At 42.8% G+C, this 20,559-nt stretch overlaps 1 protein-coding gene across 3 annotated transcripts in view; it reads left to right on the forward strand.

Annotated features, from left to right (window-relative positions):
* CLCC1 (chloride channel CLIC like 1) overlaps positions 1-20,559 on the forward strand; it is a 44,055-nt gene that overhangs the window by 7,686 nt on the left and 15,810 nt on the right. For 2 of the 3 annotated variants that reach the window (XM_053655853.1, XM_037152521.2), the window contains exons 2-9: positions 7,101-7,241; positions 7,613-7,714; positions 9,870-9,977; positions 12,581-12,802; positions 13,027-13,167; positions 16,119-16,212; positions 19,198-19,295; positions 19,769-19,915. In XM_053655853.1, coding sequence (XP_053511828.1) covers positions 7,113-7,241; positions 7,613-7,714; positions 9,870-9,977; positions 12,581-12,802; positions 13,027-13,167; positions 16,119-16,212; positions 19,198-19,295; positions 19,769-19,915 — 1,041 coding nt within the window. In that variant the 5' untranslated portion in view covers positions 7,101-7,112. The remainder of the gene's footprint in view (positions 1-7,100; positions 7,242-7,612; positions 7,715-9,869; positions 9,978-12,580; positions 12,803-13,026; positions 13,168-16,118; positions 16,213-19,197; positions 19,296-19,768; positions 19,916-20,559) is intronic. The other variant, XM_053655854.1, reaches the window with a different exon arrangement.

Raw genomic sequence — 20,559 nt, forward strand, 5'->3', positions numbered from 1 at the left:
TGTCCTTTCACTGTTCATGTTTCTTTAACTTCTTTTTCTTAGATAAGTCCCTTTAACATTTCATATAATAAGGGCTTGGTGATGATGAACTCCTTGAATTTGATCTTATCTGAGAAGCACCTTATCTGTCCTTCCATTCTAAATGAAAGTTTTGCTGGATAGAGCAATCTTGGTTGTAGGTCTTTGGATTTCATGACTTGGAATACCTCTTTGCAGCCCCTTCTTGCCTGTAAGGTCTCTTTTGAGAAATCTGCTGACAGTCTGATGGGGACTCCTTTGTAGGTGACTGTCCCCTTAGCTCTTGCTGCTTCTAGGATTCTCTCCTTCATTTTAATTTTGGCTAATGTAATGATGATGTGCCTTGGTGTGTTCCTTCTTGGGTCCAACTTCTTTGGGACTCTCTGAGCTTCCTGGATTTCCTGGAAGTCTATTTCCTTTGCCAGGTTGGGGAAGTTCTCCTTTATTATTTGTGCAAATAAGTTTTCCACTGGTGGCTGTGCCTTTCCCCCTTCTGGTACCCCTATAATTCGGATGTTGGAGCGTTTAAAGATGTCCTGGAGGTTCCTAAGACTCTCCTCATTTCTTTGAATTCTTGCTTCCTGACTCTTTTCTGTTTGGCCATTATTTGCTTTCTTCTGGTCCACTCCATTGATTTGAGTCCCAGTTTCCTTTTCATCGTTATTGGTTTCCTGTGCAATTCCATTCATTTCAATTAGTTTCGCCTTCATATGTTTCTCTAATTTGTGGCTATAATCAACCAGTTCTGTGAGGATCCTGATGACCAGTGTTTTAAACTGTGCGTCTGAGAGTTTTGCTATTTCTTCATCGCTTAGATCTATGGGCTCTGGGGCTTTGAGAACTTGCGACATTTTTGGTCTGTTCTGGCCCTTTAAGTGTGAGAAGCGGTGCCTTGGACTCCCAGGTGGCTGAGTTGTGACGTTGTATGTGGGTGCGTGGTCAGAGCGGGGAAATGGCGGCGCCCTCTACTGCCGCTGGCCGCCGGGTCACCGGGCCCCGGTCCAACCGCCCACTCCCTCGCCTGTCCGCTCGAGCACAAACAGGCGACCACAGTCAACACGCAGCACTGCTTCCCCGCTGTCTCCTCTGCAGTCGCTCACCTGGTGGCTTGCTCGGTAGCTCACTAGGTCCAACCCTGTGCCTGGATTCCGCTGCGCATCTGGATTCGTGCGTCTGGATTCCGTGCCTGAGTCCGTCTGACCGAGTCCTCCTGTGCAACCCCTCACCAGCCGCTGGTTTCACCCCTTACCGGTCAGGCTGAAGAATTTGTTGTTAACGGACTTCCGAAAAGTTCAATTTTCCGTGTTCTGGCTGTGTTTTCTGTTGCTAATATTTAGTTGTCCCTAAACTTGGTTGTGTGAGAAGGCACGGCACATCCACCTATACCTCCATCTTGGCGGAAGTCCCCTCTTGCTCTGTTATCTTGTCTGTTGATTACTTCTTACAGTATTGTGCTTGGTTTGCTTTCCCTTTATTTCTTGTATATGTTGGTTTGTGGTTACCATGTGCTTTATATACGCCAGGCTGTGTTTATAAGCAGTCTTTTAGGGTGATGGTTGCTTAAGTTTGAACACATTCTAAAATCCCTACAATATTTACTTACTGAGTCTCTGTATATGGTTTTGCCATTTTTCCTTTGTGTATTTTTGTGTATTCTGTAATTTATTGTTGTATTTACACATTATTTTCTTACTTTTTCTTTTAATCTTTGTAATAACTTTATAGTTGATTTATCCACTGCTTTTACTAAGCATTTGCCTTTGTTGGTGTAAAGTTTTTTCTTTACTGTATTTTCTTATTCATATTTTGATCTTTTCTACTTAACGAAGTATCTTAAACATTACTTGTAATACTGGTTTACTGGTAATGAACTCCTTTTGTCTAGGAAACTGTTTATGTCTCCTTCAGTTCTAATCGATAGCCTTGCTGGGTAACTGTCTCTGTAGGGCTTTGCCTTTTGACCCTTTGAGTGTTTCATGCTGCTCCCTTCTGGCCTGAAAAGTTTCTGTTGAATAACCACCTGCCAGTCTGATGGGATCCCCCTTGTATGTAACACCTGGTTTTCCTTGCCACTTTTTAAGATTCTCTTTGTCTTTAACCTTTGGCATTTTAATTATGATGTGTCCTGCTGTGAACCTCTTTGGATTTGTGTTAATTGGGAGTTTCTGTGCTTATTGGACTTGCATGTCTATTTCCTTTACCAGATTAGGGAAGTTTTAGGTCATTCAAGTAGATTTTCAATCTCATGCTCTCTCTCTTCTCCTTGGGGTAGCCTATGATGTAAATGTTTGTACACTTGATGGTGTCCCACAGGTTTCTTAAACTAGCCTCATTTTTTAAACTTTGTGTTTTTTGCCATTCCATTTGGATGTTTTCAGCTACCGTGTCTTCCAGATCGCTGATTTGATCTTCTGCATCTAGTCATCTGTTTATTCCCTCTGTATTCTTCATTTCAGTGACTGTATTTTACATTTCTCACTGGTTTTTATGGTTTCTCTCTCTCTCTCTGCATTGAGGTTCTCACTAAGTTCATCTCTTCTTCCCCTAAGTTCATTGAGCATCCTTATTACTCAGTGTCTGGTAGATTGTCTCCATTTTGCTTATTCTTTTCCTGGCATTTTGTCCTGTTCTTTCATTTGGGATGTTTATCTCCTCATTTTGCCTGATGTCCCGTGTTTGTTTCTGTGTATTAGGTAGATCTGCTACATCTCCCAGACTTGGTAGGTTGGCCTTATGTGGTAGGTGTCCTGTGGGGCTCATTGGTGCATTCTCCCTGGTCACCTGTGGCTGGTGCTTCAGGAGTGTCCCTCGTGTGGTTCGTGCGTGCCTTCCTATTGTAGGTGAGCCTCGGTCACTGTTGGCACCGCAGTGGGTGTGACTGACCCTCAAGCTGACTGGCTGTGCGGGGCCGGCCGGGAGTGCAGTGAAGAGGCTGCTGTGTGCAGGCTGACCCCACGGAGCAGCATTTGCTTTCACCAGGGCTCTGGTGCCAGCCAGGTTTGCCCTTGGGTGTGTCGTTTGTCGAGCTGGTTGGCTGGTGTGATCTGAAGCCGGCTTCTGGGTGTGTGGGTGCTAGAAACCCTTGGGAGGGTCTCTGGTGCAGGTCAAGGTCAGCCACCGTTTGTGCCTGACTTGAGGCTGCCTCATGGATGTGACCAAAAATGGAGTTGGCTGCCACTTGTGCTGTTCTTGGAGGTTCTCGTGAGAGGCTGTGCTGCAAAGCGAGCTTGGCCACTAATAGTGCCAGGCTTGGGAGCCTCCTGTTGGCACCACAGTGTTTGCTGAGGCCATCTGCCACTTGTGCCAGGTTTGTGGCTGCTTAGTTGAAGTTACATTCCAGGCCAGGACTAGCTGCAGCTTATGCCAGGCTTGGGGCTACTTTATGGGAGTTACAATGCAAGTTGAGACTGGTTGCCACTTGTGCCGACTTTGGGGTCACAGATCAAGACGTAGTATAACACAGGGAATACAGTCAGTAATGTTGTGATATCTATGTACAGTGCAAGGGGGCTACTGGGAACACCATGGGAGCACTTTGTGAAGTATAGCGTTGTGTAACCATTGGGTTGTCCACAATGTCTGCTTAGTTTTTTTTTCTGTAAAATAGACATTTTTTATTTTATCAACAATTATTACTGGTTTGTATATTTTGAGTTTGTCACTATCTCCCACTATTGCATTCTAGTGGGTAAAGGCCCGAGGTGCTGCTAAACATCTTCCAATGCATAAGACAGCCCCACAGCAAAGAATTATTTGGCCAAAATATCAGCAGTACCAAGAAACTTCACAAACCACTTTTGCCACGTTCAGTCAGTCCCAGCACCTTCCCTATGCGTTGCACAAATCTCTTTCTATGTTTTAGTTGCATTTTTACCTTCCCTGAAATAATAAAGCATAATACACCAAACATGTCTGTTTTCTTCCATCTTCATTATTAAAATGACTGCACAAAAATTCACCAATTTTGATTTTTTTTTAATGTATGCTAATATGAGAGTTGTCACAATGCAATCTAACAAAATTGTTTCAAATGAAGTTAAAGACAGTTGAGCACTACTAAAGCCATTGTAAGGGAAACACGTAATGGACTTTTTGGGTAACCCAATACTATACTGGACACCAGAAACTAATTGTAATAATATAGAGTGTTAAGAAAAAAGGAATTAATGGCCATTCATTGCTTGTTTGGTGTTTGTGGACCTCTGAGAGGTTTCAGGAAAGTTTGCAGGGTGAGCTGAGGCAGCTTCCTGCGTGGAAAAGTGGTTCCAGCCGGGCATGTGTGTAGGGTGGGGTGGGTCTCAGGGCACCACCAGGGCTGGGCAGATGTTGGGCAGGCTAACTCAGCTTTCAGATGTGGCACCTGCCTGCACGGGCCCTCTGAGCGAGGGGAGGGCTCAGCAGAGGAGCAGTGTGGTCCCTCCTGCCACTGCTGCGCTCCTCAGCCGGAAGCTGGACAACTCGGTTCCTCCCTGTATGTTCCCGGTGCTCTTGCAGCTGCCACGCCTGCACTGCAGCCTAGAGGATGCATGTTTGGCTTGGGCTCCTCAAGAGGAACATCTGGTCCTCCAGCAGTCTCTTGTGTTTTCTTCCTTTTTTTTTGAAAAGATTTTTTGGAGGGGGGGGAAGGGAGGAAGAGAGAAACGTTGATGTGCAATAGAAACAATGATCAGTTGCCTGTTGCACACCCCAAGATGGGAACCTGGCGTGCATCCCAGGCATATGCCCTAACCAGGAATCGAACCAGTGACCCCTTTTTTTGCAGGACGACACCCAAACCCCTGAGCCACACTAGTCAGGGCCTGCAGCCCCTTATCTTTCTCAGGTGCAATCCCCACTGGTTTCACAGCCAGATGTTATGGGGTCTCCTTTTCCCAGCACTGATGCCCCGGCATAGGGAGCCAGGGGTGGGCTGGGACCCCTCACTCCTCAGAGGGGACCTCCGCAGCCAAAGATACCCTTCCTGTATCTTAATTGCCACACTGTGAGGGTGTGACCAACACATTGTATGTCTCCTCCTTGTCAGTCTCCATGTGACTTCTGTATATCCTTAGTTATAGGATTTCTGTTCACTTGTCTGTAAGTATTGGGGTTTTTGTTGTTGTTTGTTTTTAATTGTAACAAGCAAAAGTTTACTTAGAAAGTAACAGAAGTAGAAGAGGTGAGCCAGCTGGGCTGTGTGGCTCAGGAAACAAGTTGGAGAGGAAAGAAGGGCCTTTGGAGAAAGAAAGCCAAGGGTCGAGGGAAGGAAAGAGGAAGGAAAGGTGTGGGAGTGCCCCCAGGCCGTGCTAATGTAGGTGCAGGTGCGACTTTGATGCCATGGTGGGAGGGGGCGAGCGCAGCATTTACTGACTCCGCCATCTTTACTGAGTCTTCATTGTACACCTTTCATAGTTCCCATTTGTTAAAAAGAAATGGGGGCAATTTGGTTAAAATAACCTCTTTTTAAACAGTTTTACTGAGAAATGACTCACATACTGTGTAGTTCATCCATTTAAAGTTCGGTGTTGCATTTTTTTCCCCAAAAAAGATTTTATTTATTTTCAGAGAGGGGAAGAGAGGGAGAGAAACATCAGTGTGTGGTTGCCTCTCACCCCTCCCTCCCCCCGCTGGGGACCTGGCCTGCAACCCAGGCATGTGCCTGATGGAAATTGAATGGGTGGTCCTTTGGTTCGCAGGCCAGCATTCAATCTAATGAGCCACACCAGCCAGGGCCATTTCAGTGGCTTTTAATATATTCACAAATGTATGCATCCATTGCCACGACTTTTCTTATTTTTTTTAGGGGCTTTGAGTTTTTTACTGAATTATAATTGGATTGTAAAAGGGTGGGGGTGTTGCTGTTGTGTGGCCTCTGGGCTGTTGGGGGCACTAACAGGAGGTTTCCGGTGGTTTTGCATAAGCTGGTTGTTCCAATGTTATCTTTTGCCAGTGGTTGTGTGGGGTGGGAGGGAGCTGTTAGTCACATTTTGCTCTTGCTTTTCTAGTCATTTTCCAGGCCTGGAAAGACTGCCATGAACCCATGACAAAGCAAGGTAGCAGGCCATTTCCCCAAGGGGCTCTTACTGACTTTGAAAGTGAATCTTAATATCTTAAAGTTTTCTGGTGACATCCAGTGTCCAGGAGTGACTCAGCCACTACTCTTGTAGGGGTGAAGAGGAGGCTGCCCTCAGAGTCCGGAGAGTTGGAGAAGCATGAGCTTCCTCTCCCCACTTCACAGAGACGGGGCTGGGGGTCCGTCTGGGCCCACCTTCCCCTGCCCGCTGCTCCCCTAGTCACACGTCTCAGGAAGTGGAGGAGAGGGAGAAAGAGAGAATGTTCCCATAAGGGCCACTAAAATGTTAGAGCGGTGGTGACATGGGCTGTGAAAGAATTCACCAAAAGAAAAGGCAGAGAGCAAAGTTTTATTCCCTTTCCAAGTGGGGAGTGGGACGTGGGGTGGAGAGATACAGCAGCCCATTGCTGCAGTTTCAATCGCTTTTCGTCACCTCAAAAAGAAGCCCCGTACCATTTAACACGTTTTGTCCCTTATTATATCCCCAGCCCAGAGTACCTACGAATCTGTTCTGTCTCTAGATTTGCCTGTTCTGGACATTACATATAAATGGAGTCATACAATATGGGTTATGGTGACTGGCTTTATTCCAAGTTCCTCTATATTGTGGCATGTATTGATACTTCATTCCTAAAAATACATTTTTTATTCCTCTTTATGGCCTAATAGTATTCCATTCTATGCATATACCACGTTTTATTTGTCTATTTATTAGTCGATGGACACTCTTTTCTTACTTTGTGGCTATTGTGAATTATGTAGCTATAAATATTTGTGTATAAGTTTTTATGTGGACTTATATTTTTATTTCTTTGTACATACCTAGGAATGGAATTACTGAGTCATATGGAAAAATCTCTTCACTTTTTGTCTGGAGAGTGTGTGTGTGTATTTTTTGTGAAGATCATTTTGCTAAGTTTCTTTTTAGTTCAGAAAGCATTATCTTAGCACTAGAAAGTCAGACAGTTGTTATTACAATTTCTTGTAGAAGTAATTACATTCCATCGTATTTATTACAAATTGGTCTTAGTCTCCATGCAGGATGCTGTGTTCTCTGCTGCTTTGTGAGTGTCTGTGGCTGGTAACGGGCTACACACACGATGACGACTGGATTGACCCCACCGACATGCTCAACTATGACGCTGCCTCAGGAACGATGAGGAAACCTCAGGTAGTAGCAGTGACGCGCGGGCACGTCCGGCCTTGTCGGTGCTGTGATAGAAACAGTCTACGCGTGTGTGTGTTTGCTCTGCGAGTGGTGCTGATACAGTGCTTAGCGGTCACAGAACCTTTCATGACGCTCCCAGTCTGAGATCGTTTTAGTTTCAAATTTGAGTGTAAAACCCATCAGCTAGCAAACTAATTTGATTTTAGTTCTTAGCTAGTATATGAATTTGAGATTCTTACTTTTTTTGGTGGTTCAGTACAGTTGAAGAACATAACAAGCAAAGTCATAAAATGAGGCTAAAATTTTAGCCTTCATTAATAATGGACTCTTCACAACTCAACTATGAAAACCTAAAATCTTCTTCTCCGCTTTAGGTGAACTACGGTCTATCAGAGAAAAAAGAGGTTAGTCCTGACTTGTCATACGCTCAGGAATTGTCGGAATGTTACAGCAGACTTGATTCTGTGACTCACAAGGTTAGATTCTTTTTTATTCATGAATTGTACATTATTTATAATACGTTAAGTCACTCTGTTTTTGTTTGCTAACATTTTTATTTCTATATACTGTACAATTTATATACATTTGACCATTGAATAAGGTGGGATTTAGGAGTACCAACCTTGTATAATTTTCGGCTCTCCAAACGTAACTATTAATAGCCTACTGTAGACCAGAAGCCTTATGGATAACAATTTATACATATTTTGTATGCTATGGTATTATATACTATAGCTTTACAATAAAATAAACTAGAGAAAAGAAACTTTCCAAGAAAATCCTAATGAAGAGAAAAATACATTTACAATATAGAATGTATATATTGAAGAAATCTGCATATAAATGGACCTGAGGTGTTCAAAACCGTGTTATTCGAGAGTCAGCTGTATATTTCTTCTTTAGTTACTCTAGTTTCTTGTGTTAGTCCAGTTTCTCTGGCTTGGTTTCTCTTGTTATTCCAGTCTTTTAAAAAAATAGTACTTTTATTGTCTTGTAATATGTTGTGGTTATTTCTTTACCAGACTGAAAATTTCTTGGGACAGAAATATGCTTTGTTCATTCTTGGTTCTCTCTCACCTGTCCCAGTGCTGGACGGAGTGTAGTAGACTCATGGCAGATGTAGCAAGTGAAGAAAAGGGGCCTGTTACCAGCTCAGAAGCGTAAGGGTTACTCTTACAAATATAGGGGATTATTACAAGAGTAGGGGATTATTACAAGAGGGGTCCCCCCCAAATAAAAATGGAATTGTCTTCTGGAGGGTGGGCCCTTGTAGTACAGGCTTTCCCCACTGGGTGAGTGTTCCAGGAACTCATCATCTGTATACGTGTACCAGCTGGCGTTGTTGTGAGAGGCTGCGTTTGGCTTCAGTGAACTTTTTTGAAGACTCTTTCAGTGCATTTGCCCGTTTCACGTTGGGTGGTTTACCAGTGCACCTGCCCATACTGTGCTGAGTGAGGGAGGGAGATTGGGGCGGGAGCGCTTGTTCTCTGAGACCCAGATTTGTCTCAGTTGGAGCATCTGCTTGTGGTTCCTACCACATGTGAACTCAGCCGCATGCTGGCAAAGCAACCCGGGGCTAGAGTGTGCCTCCATTTCTCTGCGTTTGGTGGCGCAGTGAGTGAGTGGCACCACAGCAGGAAGTGCAGAAAGGCCCTTTTGTAGAAGTTCTTCATCCCATCATTTGTGACTTTGGTTCAAACATTGTAAAAAACGTGATGGGTAAAATGGAGTCTTGGTTCTTGTTAAAAAACAAAAAGCATTGTTTCTCCTAAAGAGGAACTTTAAAGATATGAAAGTTTGTAAACCGTGCCTGAAAACAAAGGAAACAGCCATGTGACTTCTGTCTACAGTGTTGTGGCCCGAGTTTGATTATCTCGTGTGTCACCTGAGGCCCGTTTCCGTGCTCGACTCAACTCATGGCCCACACTCAGTGGAAAAATAAGAGTTGCTTATTGCATGTTATGATGTCTATGGGATATGCCTTCCCCTCACGCGGTGACTGGACCGCCATGGTGTTTGTAGGGCCAAGTTCAGAGGATGTTCTCATGAAGATTTATGTGCTAAGGAGTTGCCACGTGTAGGACACTATGGCAAAGCCATGGTTCCTTTCCTCCTGAAGCATCCTGTGTAGTGGGGGTTGGTCAGTCGTTGACAGGAGGAGTTAATAAGTGGCCAGAAGTAATACACATTCACGAAATTCTTTGCTGGGTCCTCCTCCTCCTTGCTTCTTCCTGTGTCTGTTTCTCTGTCTCTTTATATTTATTTTCTTCCTCCCTTCTTCCCTCCCTCCCCCCCTTCCTCACTGCACAGAGATTGGTCCAAAGATTCTGCTTACCCACTTTGCTGCCCCCTTGCTTTATGATCTTCAGCTTTAAAATTACTCAAAGTCAGCAGAGAAACTGCCAGTCAGGGCCGGGTGCTGGGCCTGTGTTCCTCAGTTCCTCAGTCATTGCCAGCTTGCTCTTTGCAAAGAGAGCCCACACACAGCAGGCACGCTCTCCATTTTAATGCAGACTTCATAGAAATAACCAGTGTTTCACCTTGGTCTTGATGGGGCCACTGGGTTAGAAACCGGACCCTTACATTAAACTTGATGCTAACTGTGGATTTTCTGTGTGCGTATGATTACAGATTGAAGAATGTGAAAGCAAAAAGAAGAAAGACTATGAAAGTCAAAGAAATCCTGTTTTTGGGAGATACTTAAATAAGATTTTAATTGAAGCCAAAAAGCTCGGACTTGTGAGTATTGGTAGGGTGATACCAATAAGTATCTGCTACTTTCTAAGCAGATACTTATCTGCTACTGCTAAGCAGAGTAGTAGGTATTTTCACTTATCAACACCCAGTTACACAGAGCAGTGATAGAGCATTGTTACCATTGTGCCCTCACAGAGAATTCCTGACGGGCCCTTTTCCCAGAACCTGTGTGCGCAGAGTCCAAGGTGGCCGCCTGTCTGCAGAGGTTTGCTGGGAGGCGGTGCACACCACTCCTCTCTTCCTCACGTTCATGGGAATTTACATTTTCAACCACTTTATTGACTTGGGGGTGGGTGCTGTTTTAAATTTGCTATTTGAACTTCACCAAACAGCTGGGAGAGTTAATCATCTCCTGACTTGGGAAGGAAATTTCTTTCTGGCCCTCACTTGTTGTCTAGCACTTCACACACACTCACACAGATGGTGGAAGATCATCGCACGTGGAGGAGGAGGGACATGTGTTTTAAGTAGTTTCCCCCCAAGCCTTTTACTGTGGCAGGTGCTGCTCTTACAGAATTAGGTATCGTGTCCATATCGTTGATGATTAATGTGAAGATTGCACTTTTATAGTCACTGTTTTCACTTACACAGTAAGAATATCTATCAAGAAAACTTAAGGGGAAGGAGTACTAGGTGAATAATTAAGTGGTCCCACCTTATTCTGGAAGTGTAAGAGCAGGTGTTCGCGTGTGTGTGCCCCGTCTCCCAGGTCTTAGTGTGTGCAGGGTGGGGCAGAGCCGGTTCACGGGTAGATGAGGGAACAGCCGGAAAGTAGCTAAGCTGGGGGTGCTGGGGTGTGTTATTTACATGCTGCCTGGTTTTAAAAAAATACTGATTAATGACTGCTTTTTTATGCTTAGTGATGATTGGTGATCTGACATGACACTTTGGTTTTTCTCATTTTATGTTTACTTTTTAGTATAAATAACAGTATTTTATTTAAAAAAAAGAATTTTATTTGTATTAACTGGTTAATGGACGTAAATGTTCGCCATTATTTGGCTAACCTGAACTCACACCGACAAAGATAGTTACATACATATGTAACGTATGTTTGCGGGAACTCAGATTTTCTGCTTTGTGAGACTCCTTTGTTTCCCAGTCTGTATCACTGCACATGTCAGCCTCTCTGAGGCTCTGCACATGGAAAGCCATAAACTGGGTCATGAGGTAGTTGATCCTCCTTACTGTGAGTTCTCTATTTGCACATCTGCCTAGTCACTGAACCTCATGTAGAGCCCCAAGGTCGGTGCTCACGGTCCTTTGTGGCCACTCTCGGACGTGCGCAGGACAGCAGGACAGCGAGTTCCTGATGCACTCGCTCGCAGCCAAGGTCCAGCAAGGCCACGGTCTGCCGTCTTGTTTCAGCTCTAAGATAAATGTGTGTTTTTCCGTGCTACATTTTTACAACGGGTGTGTGTGAGGTTACTTCACTTCTAAACAGCTCTGCAGCACAGTGCTGTCTAGTGCTCCCGAGCGCAGGGAGGCTGTGAGGTGCCTCGGAGAGAAGGCGCGTGTGCCGGAGCGGCTTCGTTCAGGTTTGGGTTGCAGAACTTTCGGCCTGGAGCTCGGTGTGAATGATTCAGCAGTGTACATTCAATAAGGTGTCCTTTGGTAGAAACTAGTATTTTTAAAAGGTTATTATTGACTGGCAGCTGATGAAAATGTGTCTGCAGGAACCTCCCCCTGTATTTCCTGTTCCAGGACCCATGGTTCGTTCAGTGTTTGCTAATTAGTGTTTGAGGTGACTATAGAGTATTACTACAGCACGTAGCAGGAACCAACTATATTTTGGTAAAATGTACATTATTTGCAGAGTTTCATAATTTTTAATTGCTTTTGATGTGTATTATCTTTTGTTTTCATGTCGGCCTATGAGATACACAGGTGGATGTTTTTATTGGGTTGGCCAAAAAGTCTGTATGTTTTTTTCCATAAAATAAAAGACACATTTTTCATTTTCACCAATAACTTCATTGACTTGGATATTCTGAGTATGTCAGCTATCTCCCACGTGGTATATAACATTGATTGTTCTCAGTTAATGTCTTGGGTTGATCACTGTCAACTTCAACTGGTCTCCCTGACTGTGGAGAATCATCCAGCAAAAAATCCAGCACGAAACGTCACAAACCACTTTTGACATGTTTGATCAGTCAGTTACAGCAGCTTTTCCATACACTGCACAAATCTTTTTTTTGCATTTCAGTGGTATTTTTACCTTTTTTGAAATAATAAAGCATAATATGCTAAAAATATTGCTCGTTTTCTTCCATCTTCAATATTAAAATGGCTATACAAAATTTCACCATTTTTGATAAGTTTTGTTTTTTTTTTTAGCACGCTGACATGACAGCTGCCACATACAATCTAATGGTTGTTGCAAATGAAGTTAAAGACAAGTAAGCACTTCTAGAGCCATTGAACAGAAAAAGAAACCTTTTGGCCAACTCAATATATGTGAAATATTGTGAACTAATTATATGTTTAGTTCCAAGTTGACTTTTGTCTTGAAATGTTTCACTGAATAATAACAACGTTCTCTTTCCTATCGTATGTTTTTCCGGGGGGCAAATTGAATTCAGCCGGATGAAAACAAAGGCGATATGCATTACGATGCTGAGATTATCCTTAAACAACAAACCTTGATAGAAATACAGAAGTTTCTCGACGGAGAAAACTGGAATCCAGGTGCTCTGGATGAAGCACTAAGTGATATTTTAATTAATTTTAAGTTTCATGATTTTGAAAAGTGGAAGTGGCGGTTTGAAAACTCCTTTGGTGTGGATCCTTACGACGTGTTTATGGTAAGCTGCAGGGGGGCGTGGTTACAGGGTTTATTTAGATACTTTCAGCCTTCCACCGTAATTATGTTAACCTGTACTAGGTCCCTCATATTGTACTGATGAACTTGAGGCAAATAGTTTTGTGCATTTGAGTCTAGTTCTTTTGTTTTCGTTGACGGGTATGGTTTTGGTGGGAGGGCAGCCTGACGGTGACCTCGCTGTCTCTGCTGCTTCCTGTCTTCAAGGTGCTGCTGTGTCTGCTCTGCATCGTGCTGTTAGTGGCCACGGAGCTGTGGACCTACGTGCGTTGGTACACCCAGCTGAGACGTTTTTTATTTGTCAGTTTTCTCGTCAGTTCGGCATGGAATTGGATGTATTTGTACAAGGTATTCATTTTATAAATTAATTAAATTTAAAAAATTTAAAAATATAAAAATGTTCTTTCATAATAAGAGCTAGTATCTTTCATTTGGAGCTAGTATCTAATCTTGCTTCAGGTGAGGGGTGGAGGCAGTGGTTGGAGAGAGCGGTGTGTAACTGGCAGGTGCTCTAGGTGCCTGGCTTTTGGATCCCTGACTAGTTAGGGGAAAAGTTCAGTTCTGATTTTCATAATCCAACTCCTGAGGGGAGGCATCTGAAGAGCTAAACCAGAATAGAGCTAGATAGACACTTAAAATTCATTCATTTATTTTTAGAGAAGGGGAGGGACAGAGGGAAACAAATATTGTGTGGTTGCCTCTTATGCGCCCCCTACTGGGGACCTGGCACGCAACCCAGGCACGTGTCCTGAATGGGAATTGAACCGGTGACCCTTTGATTCATAGGCCAGCCCTCAGTCCACTGAGCCATACCAGCCAGAGCTAGGTAGACACATTTTAAAAACTCTTTTTAAAAAAAAAAAATATTTTATTTATTTATCTTTAGAGGGGAAGGGAAGGAGAGAGGGAGAGAAACATCAATGTATGGTTGCCTTTTGTGCATCCCCTGCTGGGAACTGGCCTGCAGGGAATCAGCCTGCAACCCAGGCATGTGCCCTGACTGGGAATTGAACCGTGATCCTTTGATTCGCAGGCCCGAGCTCAATCCACTGAGCTATACCAGCCAGGGCCTTAAAAACTCTTATTTAAGTGATTTGGGATATGTTTTTTATTCTTTGCTAGAAATGGTATCAAAATACTAGTTTTTTTTTAAAGTTATTTCCTGGTGTAGCTCAGTGAATTGAGCACAGGCCTGTGAAACAAACAACTGCGGTTCGATTCCCAGTCAGAGCACATGCTTGGGTTGCAGGCCAGTTCCCAGCAGGGGCCACATGAGAGGCAACCATACATTGACGTTTCTCTCCCTTTCTCCTTCCCTTACCATCTAAAGATAATTTTTTTTTAAGTTATTTCCTGATATGAATAACTTTGACATGAAAGTTATTTCCTGGTATGTTTAAGGTTAGAGAATTTAGAAAAGATAAATACAGAGAAATTTAATTTTTAAATATCATCTGTAATTATGTGACCTAGAGATAATCACTGTTTTGACTTTACAGTCTCTTTTCTAAATTAATTCTTTAAAAATTGGAATCATGCTGAACCCTAACTCTAAACCTAAAAAAGAAAAAAGGAAAAACAGTGGGATAGTGTCGCGGTCCGGCCGCAGCGGGTCAAGGGGTCCCACAGGTGAGGGTAGGCGTCGGCGCTGGGTAACAGACGACAACACGCCTCAAAGGACAGTGAAGCTCTGTTCCGTTTATTGCAAGTACAAGCAGGTTTTTATATTTTAATTTTAGGTAGTGATTAACATTTGCAGTATAACATGATCATTTAAGCAGAAAAAATCAATACAAAGGTAATCAGTAAAAGTATGAAAGTTCTCATAGATTTAGTTAAAGATTATTTTAACTAGGAGAGCCATTAATCAGACAATTAGAAGTATCTTACTGTATATTAAAGTTTCTCAGAATTTGTCATAGGGCAAAAGGATACGCTAGATTGAGTAGAGAAAATAGGAGATTTATTATAAGGCCCTTGTGATGTCTAACTTAGCTATCTACCTTTTTTTTGCTTAAAATGTTTTTCTGTGTACTATAAATTCTGACTCCCTAGTGACTGTTTAGTTTGTAATAACTAACTAGCTTTTGTTATTTCTTTGCCTGTCTAGTTGATATATATTCTTATTCAAGGTAAAGGAGGGGCTATTCCTATGTTGCAGGGGGCTTTTAAGGGTACTTCTTTTAAGTTTCTCTAGGAGTTCTTTTATAGACATGTTTTGTACTTTGATTCTCTCTAAGAAAGCAGTGAGGTCATCTCTTGATTTCCTAGAGTATTCTATCTTATCTTGGGTGTTTGTCTAATGATCTGTTACTGATTAAGCTTGAATTCTCAGATTGTTCTGGTTGTTTCTTTGTACCTATATTCCCTGATGTTCTAGTATGATATTATTACTCTGTTCATTGAGCCGGGAAAGGTCTAGGCACACTATCTGAATCACTGCCAGGGTATTCATAATGATTAAAGCAGAAAAGGTCATGATCCCCAAAGCAAGCACAATCACAATAGGTATTGCAGGGCCTTCCATGCCATGTCCACCAGGTTGGAAACTGCTTCCTTGAAGTCTTACACCCCCTCTCAGGACCTTGTCACGGAGAGAGGGATCCAGCAGTGGACGCGGCAGTGGACGTGGCAGGATAATGTGTATACAGAAATGTAAAAGAAGCACTGTTATTCTTGTCAAAATAGCAGAATCATTGCAGGAAAATTTTGGATCTTTTTAGCAGGGTGAGTCAAATAGCCAGATAGTTTTAATGAATTCATCTGATTAAATCTTTGACGTTTTTAAAAAGACTTTTTTAAGTTCCATAGCTTCTAGAACTGCTAATTATTTACAGATTAAAGGAAGGATGGTTGTTTGGTTGAATCGTGTACCTCACTGGTTTCCACCGGGGCTTTAATTCATTAAAGGTATATTACCCTTGTATAGGCCGTTTGTGCTGAAAGACCATCCAGAGCAAACCCCATTTTATCATGCAATGAGACGTAGTCATTTAACACATGCGGATATATTTGGGGCATGGTATAGACTAAATCTGAACTAATTTTTTAAAACGGGTGACAAGGTTTTCCTTCCTCATCATAATTACTTACACAGAAGGCAGTTGTAGTTCTTTATCCTCGCTTCCTGCATTGAGACTGTTTGGTTGTGAGCTGACAAGAGCTTTTTAGAAAGAGTGGATGTATTTTTTCTGTGAAGAACTTTGAACAATCTGGCGTCTGCACTAAGGTGTTTGGGGTGTGGAGGTGTAACCAGCGTCAGCAGCAGTTCAAGGCTCTCTTTGCGTTGTGTTGGTCAGATGGCTTTCGCACAGCACCAGGCCGACATCGCCAAGATGGAGCCGCTGGGCAACGTGTGTGCCGAGAAGATGGACTGGTCTGGAAATCTCTGGGGTAAGGTGCTGCTGGTTCACTGGGCCTTATTCGGAATAGAATTTCTGAGAATGAGAAAATACGTTAAAAATGACAAATGATAAAATGCCAGAAGGAGGCTTTCCAGGACTGAATCTTTAATTTATTTTTATGTACTGATTTTAGAGAGGAAAGGCGAGAAAGAGAAAAAAATTCATAGATTTGTCGTCCCACTTATTCATGCATTGATTGGTTGGTTCTTATATGTGCCCTGACTAGAGATCAAACCCACAACCTATGCTTATTGGGATGATGCTCTAACCCACTGAGCTACTCAGCCAAGGACTGTGAAGAACCTTAATGTCAGAAGACCATGCAAAACAACTTTTAGGTTTCAAAGCTAAAGCAAAGACAAGTCCCAGGAAAAGAGACAGTCTTCTTCAGCCTTACACAAATACCCACCTTCTGCAAGTTTCCTGAATAGTATTTTCACTGTCATTCCCAAATTATAGATATAGTTGTATGTCAATTACATATTTCTCAACCCATTGTTGTGACTTTTTAATTAAGTTTATTGGGGTAACATTAGTTATTGAAACTATATAGATTTAAAATGTACAGTTCTATGAGACATCATCTGTATTTTGTACTGATGTGTGTTTTACCATATCAAAATGACATCTTCAGTTATACCTTTAGATATCCCGAATTATTGAAAAACATTGACTGCATTTGTGGATAAATTTATGTGGATCTGTAAACTTAATTCTCATGATTATACTTGTGGCTTACATTTTCTGCTGGTCTTTGATGTACAGAGTGGGTAAAAATAATAATACAAGAATAAATTGTTTTGTGTATTCATAACTGTAAACCTACTTTTACCCACCCCTGTATACTAGGGGAGACCAAAAAAACCCCTCTAGAATTTATTAATTAAAAATTGTGTGGTTCTTTTCTTTAATATTTTGTTTATTCATTTCTAGAGAGAGGGGAAGAGAAGGAGAGAGAGGGAAACATCAATGTGTGGTTACCTCTCACACCCCCTACTGGGGACCTGGCCCACAACCCAGGCATGTGCCCTGACTGAGAATCAAACTGGTGACCCTTTGGTTCACAGCCTGTGCTCAATCCACTGAGCTGCACAAGCCAGGGCAAAAAAGTTGTATATTCTTACATGTTTAAACTTTAGCCACCTTCAAAGTACTCTCCATTTGATGCAGTATACCTAATGAGACATTTTTTTCTACTGCTCAAAACAATTTTTGAACTCGTCGATTTTGGAGCCTTTTAGTGCTCCTGCCGTTTTTTGTTTCACTGCTTCCACATTATCAAAATGTTCCCCTTGGAGGGCTTTTTTCACCCAGGAAAACAACAACAACAAAAAAACCCCTGCTTGGGATTGGGAGGGTGGGACATGGGGGTCATTTCATTTTGGTCAAAAACTGCTGAACACTCAGTGCCATGCGGGCAGGTGCGCTCTTAAATCAGTCGTCAGGAAATGGGCAGACACACTGAAAGCGTCTTAAAAAAAAATTCACCGAAGCCAAACGCAGCCTCTCACAATAGTGCCAGCTGGCACAGTGATACAGACGGCCTAGAACACTTACGTAGCAGGGGAAACCTGAGCGTCAAGGGACCCGCCCACCAGAAGATAATATTGGGGGCTTGGGGGGGTCTTCCCTTTTATTTTATGTATTTTAATTATATTAAAATACCATATTTCTTTACTATACTTCCCTTATTTTATTTTTTGGATTGGTTGGGAAAGAAAGAGGAGGGGGTTTGATACATGAAAAGGGACATTTAGAGTTTTTTAATAAACCTGTATTTATATTTTAATTAAATAACACTAGGAAAATATTACAAATTTTTGCCAGGGATTTGATTTATAAAGCCAGGGTAATAAGTAGCAATTAAAAATTTTCATATATCTACATTTATATGAATATATATCTCTCTCCATAGCTAGATGGATAGATAGATAGATGTCTTCAGTTCAGGCCAGAGAGTTTTGCATTTGTGTGACGTGCAGGAAGGAACAGATACTGGACTCGCTGGCTGCCATAGCACCTGTTTCCTCCGTTAGCCTGTGAAGGACCCAGTGCTCGCTCTGTTCACCAGCACAGTGTCTGGTACATTCTGGTCGTCAGCGTAGTGGGTGTGTTAAGTGAATCTGCATATATAAAGTAATAACCAATTAGTCTTTATTTCGTTATACTGCTTAGGAACTCATAGCTTTACTGTTTTGTTTTGTTTTTTTTACAAAGGGGACAATGTCTTCTTACAGATTTTTACAGTGTAAACATTCTCAGTAACGTTGACTGACTTTAGTTATTTGTATCTAGCAATGGGAGTGGTTTAATGTTCAGATATGTGATAAATAAATGCAAGTCCGTGATGCAGATAGAATCTCAGCAGACTCTCAGCAGGTGTCCAAAATGAATGTTCTGCAAAAAGCCATGGGAGCTAAACCAGCCCAGCCCAGCTTCCTGACTTCAGGGACAGCCACGTGCCATCTGGCTCAGACCGGTGCGAGTGTGAGGCTGACTTGGACCGGCTGGGGCAGCGGACTCTGCAGTGGAAATTTCATCGAGGTTGTTGTGGATTCACAGGTGGTTGTAGGGAATAGTACAGAGGGGTCCTGTGTGCCCTTTCCCCACTGTCCCCAGTGGTGGTGTGTTGCACAGTGGCACTAGTCCAGTGTCACAGCCAGGACAGTGACTGGGACACAGTCCAGCAGGCTGGTCAGAGTTCCCCAGTTTTCAAATAGCTACCTTTTAGAAGCCTTTATAACAAAATATTTTATCTGCATAAGACTTGTACAATTTGAATGGATTTTAAAAATAAACATTTTGGACACAAGAAGGAAATTTTTAAAAATTTTCATTACAGGGAGTCTGTTTGTAAAACAATGTAAAATTGATCGGTGGTGGTGAGTGGGAAAAACCAAAATATTGTCTTATTTGGGAATGAAATGTAGCTTTTAAAGAAATGACTCAGTGTTTTGTCTGCTTCTTTAAATAGAATGGTTTAGGAGTTCGTGGACCTACAAGGATGACCCATGCCAAAAATACTATGAGCTCTTACTAGTCAACCCTGTTTTATTGGTCCCCCCAACAAAGGTATGGAATATATTTTGTAAAAATTACTTACACGAAGTAAGTCAATAACTCTGGCATATATTAAAAATTGCTAGTGTTTACTATTTTGTTTTTATTTAAAAAATTGTTTTATTGATTTTAGAGAGGAGGGGGTGGGGGAAAGGGAAACATCAGTTTGTTGTCCACTTAGTTGTGCATTCACTGGTCGATTCTTATATGTGCACTGACCGGGGATTGAACCCATAACCTTGGAGTATTAGGACGACACTCTAACCAAATGAGGTAGGGTAAAAATTGTTAGTGTGTTTTAGAGTCATTTTGCTTACAAACCTTTGTTCCAGGGGAAAAAAATTGTATCACACAGTGATTTCCATATTTTTAAAAGCATGAGGCAGCGTTTTAATTTAACACAACTTTGGCCTCAGTGCCCAGTGAGGTTTGATCTGTGTGCTGCAGTCCTGTGAGAAAAATGAAGTCGCTTTCACGTTTTTTAGGCACTGGCGGTTACGTTCACCAACTTCGTCACGGAGCCGTTGAAACACATTGGGAAAGGGATCGGCGAGTTTATTAAAGCACTCATGAAGGAGACCCCAGTGCTGTACCAGGTCCCACTGCTCGTCATCGTGGCCGTAGGCGTCCTGGTTAGTACCGAGCGCTGCGGACACCGGGGCTTCCGGAATGAGGGCGCCTGTAAATTGTTAAGCTTCAGCAAAGCCTAGTGATCAGGCTGGGTCGGGCCTGGCTGCAGGAGCAGGCGGTTTTTAGGTGGGACAGTTTCATTCATGCTCCCAGGTGTGTTCCTCCTAAGCACGGACACGGAGCTCAACTTTAACTGGAGAGGCCGTGGCGGGGATTTAAAATACCACCTTCCTTTAAATGGGTTATTTGCACTTGGTGAATTAATACAAGCAAAGTGAATGGTTTACGTCCCCTTTGAGAAAGCGGGCCTCCTTGTCAGAGTCCGAGTTTCTGCAGCGCTGGGTAGGAGCAGCCTTGGGTTTTGCAGCGTCAGAAAAGGGCGAGTGTGGAAGGTGAGTGCACCCGCAGTCAGGGGTCCGGGGGCAGGCGTTCCCGAGGGAGGGGACGTGACTGGTCCCTGGCCCACAGAAAGCAGTTGTCACGTAACACAAACGCAAGGAACTCAGACGTGCCTCTGAGTGTCCTCCCAGAGGACACACATTCACTGTCACTCTGAGATGGTTCCTGTTTTGGATTTTGTTTCGGTTTCTGGTTACAGGACACGGTGGTTTGGGTGTGTGGGTTTGCTAGGTGACATCAGGTTGTA

Source organism: Artibeus jamaicensis, unplaced genomic scaffold, assembly GCF_021234435.1.
Source record: "Artibeus jamaicensis isolate MK-2021 breed Jamaican fruit bat unplaced genomic scaffold, CSHL_Jam_final scaffold_1689, whole genome shotgun sequence".
In the NCBI taxonomy this organism is placed as follows: domain Eukaryota; kingdom Metazoa; phylum Chordata; class Mammalia; order Chiroptera; family Phyllostomidae; genus Artibeus; species Artibeus jamaicensis.